The sequence below is a fragment of the Zeugodacus cucurbitae genome, chromosome 6, assembly GCF_028554725.1.
Source record: "Zeugodacus cucurbitae isolate PBARC_wt_2022May chromosome 6, idZeuCucr1.2, whole genome shotgun sequence".
Taxonomy (NCBI): domain Eukaryota; kingdom Metazoa; phylum Arthropoda; class Insecta; order Diptera; family Tephritidae; genus Zeugodacus; species Zeugodacus cucurbitae.
The window spans coordinates 67,596,053-67,610,241 of NC_071671.1; the positions used below are offsets into that span (position 1 = coordinate 67,596,053).

At 36.9% G+C, this 14,189-nt stretch overlaps 1 protein-coding gene across 1 annotated transcript in view; it reads left to right on the forward strand.

Moving 5' to 3' along the window:
• LOC105212114 (early boundary activity protein 2-like) overlaps positions 1 to 12,533 on the forward strand; it is a 124,765-nt gene extending 112,232 nt beyond the window's left edge. Inside the window, exon 3 of the mRNA XM_054233654.1 lies at positions 11,403 to 12,533. Within this exon, the coding sequence (XP_054089629.1) occupies positions 11,403 to 12,524 (1,122 nt within the window). The 3' untranslated portion in view covers positions 12,525 to 12,533. The remainder of the gene's footprint in view (positions 1 to 11,402) is intronic.
• The last annotated feature ends 1,656 nt before the right edge of the window (positions 12,534 to 14,189 follow it).

Here is a 14,189-nt window from a genome sequence, read left to right on the forward strand (position 1 = left end):
CCCTAAAAAGTCTATTTCTAATTTTCTCTCGAAAACTTTTGAATTGGGAAACACCCGACCAAGTTGAAATCGATACAATCGAAGAGTATATGGATACTAAATTAAAATGCTTAAAAATCTGATAAAACACCTACAATATAATTCAATATGCAAGTCTTGTTATTTAAGCGATTTGTGTGTTCGATTCACCAACACTCGCAAAGTTACAAACAACACTGTACCACTACAATTTCTCACACAATCGTTTTCAAAGTTGATTAAGCAACGCATATTTCGCATTGGTTTTTCTTTTACACAACAGCCACGCCTCAGAGTGCGTCAAAGCGTTTCGCTGCTGCTGGTGTGTGCAGAGAGTTGGAAGTGGCACTTGTTTAATTTTCGGCAGAACATGTGCCAAAATCTCTCGGGTATGCTCGGCAGGCGCGTTGTAGGTAACCGTGGCGGCGACACCACCAAAATCCTCCACAGCAACAACGAGAACAATAATTGCTTACATACTAACACCGTGGAGTATGTGTATATGCACATGATATTGATAGCTGGGAGAACAATAACAGCAACAACGCCGAAATCATTAACCATATCGTAGTCGGCTGCTCCTCATCAGCTATGCATTCAACCGAGCGCAAGTGGCAAGTGGAATTTATCGCGTCCCATCCCAACGTTTGTGTGGCGTGCGCGCGAGGCGTACTTACATACATAACAGTAAGTGTACGACACACTCATTGAGTGGCACAAAGTGTTGCTCCCCAAACCTATATGCATACATTTACGGCCATCTACAGCGAGTGTAGCTTCACGTAACTGTTATTATGTTAACCGTTACTTTGGCAACCGAACGCCATGCGCCTCAACTCAAAGTCACCTTTGCGACAACGCAACGGCACATCATTACGTTCACTAGAGGCCGCAATTCACGCCAAAATCAGCAGCATCGTCACTTTGTCAAGCTCGTTCGGCCATTCATTTTCGTCGAAAGTCATCGTCACATGCATCTATCGTACGCCGGCATTCGGGTTATAAAAATAAATCTTGACGACGACGTCGCCGCTTCCTGTTTTTCCAATTGCTGCCATTGGTACCATTATGAGGTGTTGCCAAGTGGTGCATAAACGGAATCTGAAAGTGTGAGTTTGGCGGTCAAATCCAAAATTTCTGCTGTGAAATATGTATAAAGCGATCGCATATTAGAATTTACTTTTTAGAATTATACTTTTTCTTCGTCTTCAACCGTGTGTCGGTCTGGGCCCAGAACACCAAGCCTCACCAGTTGCCTCTTTCCTTTACGTAGTCATGCCAGTTTATAGGTACCTATGCACTTTGTCTTTCCATTGGATGCTTGGGCGCCCTTGCTTCCGTTGTCTTCGCATTAGTCTCGAATCCAAAGAGCTTGTCGCTGGAGTATCGTCTTCTTTGTATAACACTATCAGTGCACTTTGATTTTTTAAGCACTTAACTACATCCTTGTCTTCATTACTCAACACTTACTCGAAAAACTCCAAAGCTCTTGTGGAGAAGATTTCTCTCGAATGTTCCAAGTAGCTTCTCATCTCGGTTCGTCATGATCCATGCCGATCCCAAAGTAGCACTTGCTAGCAAATGTTATTCTGCGCTTAATCTCCAAGCTTACATTGTTGGTGGTATTTATGCTGGTTCCAAGATATATAGTTTTTCTAGTAAACTCTTTTCATGAGATCACAAATGTGTTTATTCAGAAAATTAGATTTAACCATCACAAACTGAGTGTGATAACGGGTAATAACCACACCCATTTACCAAATAACGGTATTGGTCTACAAAAAATAGCGTAGATATGTAGAATTTGGAAGAGACTAAATAGATTAAATAGATCGATGTATTGATTAGTTAAAAAATTTGGGAATGGGCGCGGCAGCACCCACTTCCGTATACAATTTCTTAATTGAAACAAGCATGGAGGGGCTAAGTTCGGGTGTAACCGAACATTTTTTACTCTCGCAATTTACTTATTTAACTTTATTTATATTATATAATACACAATTTGACCCACATATTCGTCAAATAAATTGTATAAAGTCCATTGAAAGTTGGAAACCCTAATATTAGGTTAGAAGCACCGAGGCCCTCGTGTTCGATATATGGGGTCTTGAAAACCTATGGTCCGATTTTGACGATTTTTAGAATGGGGCTGTCACACTACAAACGTAGTATTTATGCAAAGTTCTGCACCGATATCTTCACTAGTGCTTACTTTATATATTGCAATGCAAACGATTCAGATTGTCTTCAAAGTTCTGGTATATAGGAAGTAGGCGTGGTTGTGAAGCGATTTGGCCAATTTTCACAACATATTATTGGGAGGTAAGGAAACTATTGCAAACAAAGTTTCATTGAAATCGGTCGAGTTGTTCCTGAGATATGGGTTTTGACCATTAATTGGGCGACGCCAAGCCCATTTTCCATTTTGTAAAAAAATCTGAGTGCAGCTTCTATCTGCCATATCTTATGTGAAATTTAGTGTTTCTAACGTTTTTCGTTAGTGAGTTAACCCACTTTTAGTAATTTTCAACCTAACCTTTGTATGGGAGGTGGGCGTGGTTATAATCCGATTCCGACTATTTTTATGGTGTGTGGTGAGGTACGTAAGAGAATCGACTGCAGAAAGTTTGGTTTATATAGCTTCATTGGTTTGCGAGATGTATACAAATAACCGATTTGGGAGCGGGGAAACGAAATCTTTCCAAAAATTATAGAAATCGATCTATATATAGTTAGTCTCCGTAAATCTATTCTGCGATCCTCGAGTTAATCATATGCCGAATATACAAGAGTTTGTCAATAAATATTTTAAACACTTCCACTGAACCTTCTGCTTCTTTTGCTCAAATATTTTTCACAACTTTAATTCTTGTACCACATACATACATACAAACATACAAATGTTAACTTTTGCTAATTCATTATTCTCCACCGACTCTCTCCACAGAGTACACATATATATATATGTGAAAATAAACGATAATGAGGGTCGCCAGCTGACCTTTGAAGTTCCCAACCAAACGATTTGCCAGCGGCCACCTGACGTTGTTTGACACAATTTTCAAAAGCGAAACCCTTCGCTTGTGGAAAATTAAAAGAAACGGAGCAAACGCCTACACAGCATGCCAACAACAACAACTGGCATAAATATAGCGGTAATTTTTTGGTAAATATATGTATGTATGTGTGTGAGTTGTTGTTGGGAGTAATGTGTGTCAGCTTGCCACAGTGAACTGCGTCGTTTATTAAGCGCCAGTTGCTAATACCCAACGGCTGGGCGCAAAAAATCTCGAAAATCTTAATTTGGCGCGTTTCAGACGACTGACGACTGCACAAACTCATGCATGGCGGCTGCCCGACAGTCCCTAAGCACTTATGCGCTCATAATTCATAAACCGAAATCACAAAACAAAGTGTGTGGGCGCTTGGGTGCATATGTACGAGTATGTATGTGTAGGTGGGTGTGTGGGCCGTAAGGCCTGCGGCAGTCAGTGCCCTTTTCGCATACACCCAAATAACAACAACACACACATTTATTATATTTATGCGCCCCTTTTGTGACATTTTTCATCAGAGGAAGACGGTATTTTATAAAATATATTTTTCACTCTCACCCTTTCTCACAGCGGCGTCCGTTAACCCACACTCGGTTGGAGCGCAAAACCAACGGGAGTTAGATACCGCACTTAAAGCGCGCCATACGAATATGTATGTATGTATGTCACAGCGGCGTAATATTTAGGCATTTAGGTGAAAGTCCATTGTTAGTTCCGTCAGCATGCACATTCCCATGCTCCGTTTCTACTACTTTTCGGCCTTTTTTTGTGTTTATTCATATTCCCAACTCCGATTTCGTGCAGTCATCCGCTCGGCGCTCAGTTGGCCAGCCATTCGTCCGTGTGGTTTGTGCGGCGTGGCGCAGCTGGGCTGACATGGCATTCCATAAATGTAACTAACAACCACGCGTACTTCCCGCCGCGGGGGTCTTGACATATACCGCGGTTACACAATTACGTAACGCGGAGTTACCGCGCGATTTCGGAGTTTTCGTGCAGTTTTTGAGTATGAGCTAGCGGTTTTTGTTGTCGTTGCGTGTGGTGCATGCCGCGGTTTGGCGCAAAAGGGTTTAACTTAAAGCACGCCCACCCACCACCAAGCGTCTATACATACTTTAAGTTATATCAAAACTGTTGTGACCACACTTTTTGGATATGCACATATTTATATATAATGTGTGGTGTTTGAATTTTAGTCCTTAAGTATATAGTATATATTTTTTTATATTAAAATTCCGTTTGTCTCATTTATTGTCGCCAAATGAAATTAAACCATAAAGCAAACCGCAGGAGCACCCAAAATGTAAGCTAACATTTTTTGCAAAGCACTTAAAGTTTGTATGGAAATAGAAACAAAAAAGTAGGAAGCGCAAGGCTTGTGTGAGAGTGTGCTTTTATATAGATATATTCATATAAAATATCCTTTTCAGTTGACTTTAAGGTTGCATTATAGATTTTTGACCTAAAAATATTGCATACCTTTCAGCGCATAGGAAACGTTCTAAACGCATAGGAAAATTCTAAATTTGTTATCTTTAACTCGATATTTTGAAAAAATGTACGTGAAAACAACAATAAAGTTATGTAGTCGAATTCAATATAAGAGAATATTCGAATGCCTCTTTCAACTGATCTAATCCCTTTCTATTTGATATATGGTAGTTGCTTGTTCGTTTCGCATTTTATAAGTTTTAACTAAGCATAATTCTAAAGAATATTTTACTCTTTACTGAAATCATAAAGAAAAATATATATTCAAAATTACTTAACTAGAATTGTTTCATAAATTATGAAAGATGATTGTGAACAAGCACCAAAAATTGTAAGGTCTCTTAAGTTTCGACAGACTTCGGAATAGAAAGCGTTTTACCGAAAATTTTGAGTTTGTTTTCTTCCCTTCCCTTCCTTGTGCTGTTTGAGGTTAGAGACGCCATAAAATGCTGCATAAAATGTCTCTAAACTTGGGAGGGATAAAATAACTTCTTCTATGTCGATATTGTGATTTCAAGGTTCATTTTTATCAGAGGATCAGTAGTAGTCTACTTATTCAATCACAATACATAACCAATAGTTTAGCTGGTTAGGTTAGGTTAGGTTAGATCAAGTGGTAGATATCCACGGCTGCAGTCCTTTGTGGCACTCAAATACTATTAACGAATCAAAAGACCCTCACGATTTGACAAAGCACTTCGACTCTATTGCATAGTTCTTAGTCGCATAGTTGATTCGCCGAAGGTGTGACTACTGAGGTATTTTATCTTAGTCTGGCGAATGCTAGAAAATGTAGGAGAAAGTGCTTGGAAGATTTCTCTTTGCTTTCCTCCAAACAGCTTTGGTAACATGTGTGAATCTCAACACTACTATGAAGGTCTATTTAAAGGTCGTGGAAATTTAACGGCAGAAAAAAAACATTTGATGTGGAAATGTACAATGCATGATTGATGAAGTGTAAATGAAACTTCGAAGAACCCCGAAAATTCACCTATATATTTCAGGGTTCAGAAAATTGGGATTAAAAATCTGATAACACAATTCTTGAACTACTCCAGATTATATTACTATTGTATGTATATACAAATTTTGTATTGAAAAATCTAGAACTTTTAGTTTTGGACATTTTGAAAAATCTACATTTGTTGGAATACAGGGTGTCTCAAAAAGTTATAAGTCACCTCTTGCGAGAGGATTAGTTCTTCGGATACTGAGAAACATTATTTTATTTAGAAAGAATTGTTGTTTTAATGTCACCGGAAATACATACAATATAAAATAAAAATATTTTTTTTTATTCTCCTATATAAACTGTCAAAGAAAAATACTCGCTGTCATAGCACAACACAATAAAATACCTTAAAACTACAAACAAGATTGCAATGTACCGCAAAAAAATCAGAAAAAATTCGAATTTTCGCAAAAAGAAGATATCAGCGAAGATAAGCTCACTCACGTACACTTTAAAAACTGAATAACAAAATTAAATACTTGATTTATGTCATAATAAAATGGCAAAATTAAGATGAGTAAAGTGTGTTGCAAAAAAATATGAATACGGACAAACATGCCAACTCCAAAAACAGTAAAAAAAAAACAAGAATATGTTTTATAAAACACGCAACAGAATGCAACAATGGCAGCCAGCAGCCAGTGACAGGCAGAACCGTCAAAGAGGATATGCAGACATGGCAGGCGGGTATCAGCGCCGCAATGTGAACGAATAAGCCCGACGAAACCGCCAGCAAACAGAGAAAAATGTCGGACGAATATATATTTACACACAATAATAATACAATAACGGTACACATTGACATTTATGTATGTGCATGCAGAAAGCAACAAAGGCAACAACACAATGGCATGGCTGCGAAGACAATGGCATAATAATTTTAAAATAGCAACGCAAAGAGCGCAACGATAACGGCACAACACAAACACAAATACGAATAAAATGTCAATGCAAGATGAGAGCAAAGAAGGAGCTTGGAGCCGAACGGGGGGTTTGCCAGCTAGCAGCGAAATTTGCGAGCGATGAAAAGGAAGCGCAACAGAACAGCGTAAAGCAGCGCAATTGAATTTATAAGAATGTTGCTTTACTCCGTTACAAATAGAGACGCATGTGTAGATGTGTGTGTGTGTGTGAGCGTTCTACTTCAGATATGTATGTGTGCGTGTATATGTGTATGCAGCACACCATTATTACTTAATAATAAATGAGATTATGAATATCAAAAGCAAAGCTCAGCACGGAAGCAACAAAAAGACACACCAAAACGCGGTGAAGAAGATTTCGTTGCTTACGCGGCTGACATACACATACATACATACATACATACATGTGTGTGTTTGTGTGTGAAGAAGATTGGAAAATAAATTCTTTTTGATTACGTCCATACATATGTAAGTGCTTTTATATTAATACACAAATATGGCATAACAAAAGAAACAACAACAAACAGACAGTGCGGAATGGGGAAAGCAAAAAGCAAGCACACCGCTCGCAGAAACGCAGAAATGTTGAAGTGAACGAGCAGATTACCGAATTGGAATAATGACTGCTTACTTTGAAGATATAGCATTATGCCATACAATAGACATAAAGCAGATTGATTAAATATTTTAATATAAATAATGAAATGAAAGCCAACTGAAGTGAAATGCAGAACTGATGTGCAGAAAGAAATGGCGGCGGTGGGGAATGTGAGTGCGCAGTACGCTACCAGTGATAAGGCATTTCAAAGCAGAAAATGCAGAAAGCAAATTGTAGAAAAAATGAAAAATAAATAAAATTCTAAATACATATTTATAGCAATGAAATGTATGGAAAATGCGTTTTAAATATTTACAGTTATGTTGGTAAGTAGAAGAAGATCAGCTATATACTAGTTTAAAGCTATCAAAGCTTGTATATAAATGCGAGAAAACTAAGAAATGTAAATAGCTTCGAATGAGCTATGTAAATTAAAAAATAAAAAAGCTCGAGCTTTTAAACTTTATAAAAGAACTGGAGCTCTTGTTGACTATTTAAAATATTCTAAATTGCGTCGTCAGTTTGAGGAACTTAACAAAAAATGTTATAAAAACTTCATAATCAAAGTAAAAAATAATATTATTCGTAATCCGAAACTGTTTTATGGTTTCGTTAACTCCAAACGCAGGATTTCAAATTTTCCGTCCGCGATGAAATATAAATCAACAATGTCATGTGACAATTATATTATTTCTAATATGTTTGCAGAATTCTTCAAATCCAATTATTGTTCAAACTACCCTATGAATGTGCCATATCATCAAGTGTTATGTCCGAGTACTGTAATTAATACACCAATTATTTCTGAAACAGATGTCTTAAATTATTTAGTTACGTTAAAAGATTCGTTTAAATATGGCCCTGATATGATTCCCTCAAGCTTTCTTAAAAATTGCGCAAAATATATCTATCTGCCCTTAACTAAGCTTTTTAACCTATCTCTTAAACAAGGTATTTTTCCGTCAATGTGGAAAAACTCTTTTATATTACCTTTGCATAAAAGTGGAGTTAGATCATCTGTTGAGAACTATAGGGGGATAGCTAAAATGTCAGCTATACCCAAACTTTTTGAAGCTATTGTCACTGACCAAATAACTTTCTTAATCTCTCCTTTAATTTCATTCTCTCAGCATGGATTTTGTAAAGGGAAATCTACAGTAACTAACTTGCTTGAATTTGTAAACCATGTGTCAATGGGTTTTAGGGATAATAAGAATACTGATGTTATATATACAGACTTTAGTAAAGCATTCGATAGAGTAAACCACTCAATTCTTTTGCAAAAACTGAATCTTCTTGGTTTTCAACCAAGACTTCTTGAATGGGTATCCTCATATCTTACTAACAGAAAACAACAAGTTTTATTTAATAATACATTATCCGATTCAATTAGTGTCACTTCAGGGGTTCCACAGGGTAGTCATCTCGGCCCGATTCTGTTCTTGTTGTTCATCAATGATATACCTTCAGTAATTAAGTTTTCAGAAATTTTATTATATGCGGATGATGTAAAACTTTTTAAATCATATACTTCTCATAACGAAAGGACTGAGTTGCAATCGGATTTAAATAATTTAGTTTCTTGGTGTCACAAAAATGATATGCCACTGAATCTTAAAAAATGTAAAACGATGTGCTTTTCCCGTAGAACTGTTGATCTTTCCCCCTATGTAATAAATAACTTCAGTTTAGAGCAAGTTTTTAGCTTTGTTGATTTAGGAGTTAATATGGACCCTAAACTAAATTTTAATTCTCATGTAAATTCAATTGTCTTAAAAGCTAAAGGTGCTCTTAGCTTTGTTAAACGTTGGTCTAAAGAATTTAGTGATCCGTATATTACTAAAATTCTTTTTACAACATTGGTAAGGCCTATATTGGAGTATGGTTCTGTGGTATGGAATCCTAGCTATCAATCCCATTCTGATAAGCTTGAGTCCGTTCAAAAACAATTTTTACTTTTTGCTTTAGGCCACTTACATTGGGATTCAAGATTGAATCTTCCCCCGTATACTAGTCGTTTAAAACTTATAAATCTTCCCACACTCACTAGTCGCAGAGAAATGCTAGGTATAATTTTTCTAGTAAAACTTCTGAATGGTTTAGTTTGTAGTTCATTCCTTTTGTCTGATATTAAGTTTAATGTCCCATTGCGTTCATCCAGGCAGTTTAGACCATTATTTCTAAAATCTTCTAGAACAAATTTTGAGTTAAATGAACCATTCTGCCGAATATGTCATGATTTTAATTCGCATTCCAGCACATTTGATCCATCTGACTCAATATTTAGCATCAAAAAAACTATTTTGTCTTCTCTTAATAAATAATATTCAGAAATTTTTAACTTTTTGTTTTTATAAATTTTTAAATCTCAGCTGTTGAAATGTTTCTTTCTGTAGCTGAGCAGTTTGAGAGCCGAACGCTTAAAAATCTCTTGCCTTTCTAGACTCAGCAAATTCCGCTCGTATGCGGACTGCGCCCCACGCGTCGGTTGGGCGGAAGGAGGGTAATCGTTTGGGTTAATAATAAAGGGAAGAAAATTTTAGTTCCTTTAAATAATTTGTAGTGAATTGGATAATAAATAGTGGTTAAAGAAGTATTTTGACATCAGCGCCACCTATCTGTAATATTTTTGTACGGTTATTTAATTATATAAGATGAATAAGTAGTCTTAATATGAATTCTGGAGAATTATATTGTAAACAGTTCCACAAAAATGTATATAGTGTGTTTTTTTACCCTCGCAAGAAAGTTGCTAAGAGAGTAGAATTGTTCACATAACGGTTGTTTGTAACACCCAAAACTAAACGAGTTAGATATAGGGTTATATATATCAAAGTGATCAGCAGAGTGGAGTTCAAATCCGGATTCCGCCAGCGGGTTCTGCAGACTTTCAGAGCTGGAGCACTTTCGTCCATTAACCTAGCACCTAACCTATTAACAATATAACCTAGCCATGTGTCACTGGACACATACAGCTCATCATTCCATCTTCTGCTATACCAGCAAAAACATCCCCACACATCGACCACCATGCTTTGAAGGGGTTTCTTGCATGCTTCTCTGCCAAGCAAGCCAGATCATACCAAACGCCGGGCGATTGTTCTCTTGGAATTTTTGTCAAATGCCAATGGAATTATTTTTTGGGTCTTTTTGGAAAAATATGGCTATTTTGTAATATATTCCTGCTGAATTCCTTAGAATGGCGTTAGATTGAGCTCTAACCGAAACACGTCACAAACGTTGTTCAGACCAAAAGCTATTGAACCAGTGTTATGTTACGTTTAAGGAGTTCTATGAATGCGTAATCTTGCGAATTAAAAGACTGTTCGCATTCTATATGTAACATTCGGTTCGTTTATAGCCGGAAAAAATATGTGTAGGTGTGTTTGCTTAATTGTATTTCGCACAAGGTCAATTTGTTGCCGAACCCTTACAGCGTCTGTTTATTGTTCTTTGTTAGTAGAGAGATTGGGTTTTTTAAAACTATTTAAGTACAAAAAGCATGGGTGTGTCCAAGAATAAGAGTTAAAGGATGAACAAAGAAAAGATTTTTTGAGATTGTTGAATCTAAAACAATTAAGGCACTATTTGTTGTTGTTTTTACATGCTTCACTTGAATAACCGACTACCTGAAGAGCGCGATGGTAAGTGCATCAACGCTACCTGTGAATTTCACTCTGAGCTTACCACGTTCAACGATCGACTATAAAACCTGGCGCATTCACCGAGCTAAACTCATAGTGAACTTCACTTCCACAGGTGACAGACCTACGATAGAAAGTAAAGTGTGAAAAATATTGTGTGAAATATTAACAAAAAGTATGGAGATGCTACCGATTCTCTCTCAGGCTCAAGTGCTAGTCGAAAATGAGATGATGTGCAATGTAAGGAATCCACCGGAAATATTACCATTGATGAACAGATGGTTGGAGGAGTATAGCAATATAACGAGCGAAGAGTTTAAAAAACTCCATCTGGTAACTCAGAAGTCGATTGAAACTAAATATTTGATAGCGCAGAGAATGTCTTTATTATGTGAGGAAATAAAGCGTTTGTTGCAAATAATAGAACGAAATCGTGCAGCTTCTTCAACAAGTAGCCAAACCACTGACAACAGCGGTAGCGCCTCTACTACATCGGCGAATCTCGCACCAGCCACTGTGGCATCACCGAATCCAGCTAACCAATTGAATGACGATGAACCAAGTACAAGCCGTTCCGCTCGCTTTTCACGCAATTATGAAAATGTTTATTCCGCTGATCCACGTAAACGTGTGCTGAGAGAATTGAATAGACAAGCTAACCTAAATGGAACATCAACATCAACAAATATACAATGCGAAGATCATGCAGCTTCCAGTAGTGAATCTTCTGTCACAACTTCAACTGAAAATACCAACAACGATATTGTTGACAGCGATAACAACAGAAATGTGCCAAATGGCACAGAAGAAACTTCCAGTAGTGGATCTTCTGTCACAACTTCAACTGAAAATACCAACAACAATATTGTTGACAGCGATAACAACAGAAATGTGCCAAATGGCACAGAAGAAACTTCCAGTAGTGGATCTTCTGTCACAACTTCAACTGAAAATACCAACAACAATATTGTTGACAGCGATAACAACAGAAATGTGCCAAATGGCACAGAAGAAACTTCCAGTAGTGGATCTTCTGTCACAACTTCAACTGAAAATACCAACAACAATATTGTTGACAGCGATAACAACAGAAATGTGCCAAATGGCACAGAAGAAACTTCCAGTAGTGGATCTTCTGTCACAACTTCAACTGAAAATACCAACAACAATATTGTTGACAGCGATAACAACAGAAATGTGCCAAATGGCACAGAAGAAACTCAATCAACCAATAGCTCGAATGTCGCTGAATCTGTTGCTGCATACGAAACGGTTGCTACAAGTGCTGAAACCAATACTGTCAGCACGGACAGTGCGGAGAGTGATGATGCTGTCAGTATGAGCACAACAATACCGGCTCTCTCGCCACCCATGGCATCTTCGACGCCTATGCCAATGCCATCACCGCCCAGTGATGAGAACGCTGTCCACTGCACAGTGATTGGTCCGAATGGCACAAGAGTGCCCACCGAAAAATTCAATGCCATCTCATTCACGTCTTCGTCTGCTGCCACTCGCAGCTTACTTTGCATGCTTTTTCCGGAGGAAGTACTAGCCACACATACACTTAGTGGTAAGCCTTCGCCAGCATTTTTGGGAAACGATCGTGTACGCCCGCAAAAGGGTCAATTGGATCCGAAAAAGGTTGAGGATATCATGCATTGTGTGATGTCTCGCACATCTTGTTCCGACAAGGAGGTACGCATGACCATCACCACTAAATGCGCCGATAGCACAAAGAAGTTTAGACGCCTCGGTAGGACTCCAAGGCGCAGTGATTGAGCTCAAAAATTAAGATGAACGAACTGAATATTTTTAGAGAACATAAGTTATGAGATTTATTTTATTATATAGATGTAAATATGATTTTCTATAGCATGTATGTGGTTCTATTAGTATTTTGAATAATTTTTTAATTTATGTAAAATTTTTCCTCTATGTAAAAATATTTAGCATTTGAAGTTTAGATTTAACACAAAAAAAACATAAAATATGCGCTCTCCTGGAGCAAAAAAAAAGTATAGATTTAACACAAAAAAAACATAAAATATGCGCTCTTCTGGAGCAAAAAAAAATTTTAGATTTAATACAAAAAAATAAAATAAGCGCTCTTCTCGAGCAAAAATAATATTTGCGTCATTTTAATTTTTACAGTTTCGAGGTCTATTGAAAACATTTATATTCTGTGCTGTAAATAGCAGTGTACTTCTCTCGTCATAGATCTTCTACAACTGTGTCTACAGTACGAGGTGTGTTCAAAAAATAACGGGAATTTGAAATTGCAAATTGTCCAATTTGTCCATCTGTCTAATTTTTTAAATTTTTATTATTCAGATGAAATACGATCATCTGTCGCTGGTTGCACGTTTTTATGAACTTGGCGAAAGTACATATTTTGCAAGTTATTCGTGAATTCTTGGTCGAACGCAACGATCCTCTGCCTCCATATACGCCAGACATGGCTTCTTGTGACTTTTTTGCTGTTTCCAAAAACAAAGAGAACATTAAAGGGCCGTCGTTGTACAAGCATACAAGAAATCGTTGAGAGAGCCAAATTTGAGAAGTGTTGCTATGACTGGAAGAAGAGCTGGCATAAATTCATTTTATCGAATAAGAACTATTCCAAAGGCGAAGTGATCAATATTAGAAATATGTTTAGTACAATTATAGAAACTTATTTCTTTAATTCAGATCCACATCTCATCGCATTCAATCCACTCGGCAGCTGTAAGATCAATCTGTATATTTTTTCTGTTATATATTTAACTGCTAATATTCTAACACATTGTAGATAGATGTTTACTTGCATATAGCTTGATATACATTTGCGCCATTGCTATAACTGTAATTTTGCTGATAAGCTTACACACACCTGAAGCATATGTGCCATAATGAGCAAGTCGCTTGATTGACTTCGTGCATACGAGATAAGTTTGCCGTGTAACATTAATAACATGACATGTGACGCCATGATGAGTTTAGGCGAAGCTAATCAGATATTGCATTTGGTTGTAGTAGGTGCTGCCAAATGCAGCTTAACAGCGAATATAATACATTAGGGTATGTAATTTACAGTTAAGCCAATGAATAATTTGTAAGAAAAAAATGGTGATCTCTGGAGAAAAATTTAATATAATTTTAGTGTTACTTTATTATTATTAAACTCAAGTTACGCTTATATATATTATAATAAGGTCTTCATTGCAACATTTCAAATCTACAAATTTAATATAAATGCAACAAATCGGTGTCAAACAATTTCTTCATCATCAAATTTAAATCAATGCTCATTCAGAGATTTCTTCCACCCACTTGCAGTGTTTTTTAATATGAAATTTATTTTTGGATTGTTTTCAATAACATGCGGCATCTTGATTTCCAGACAACCACCCGTGCGTTAATATACAAACACACAAACATACATGTACATACATACTTACACACATA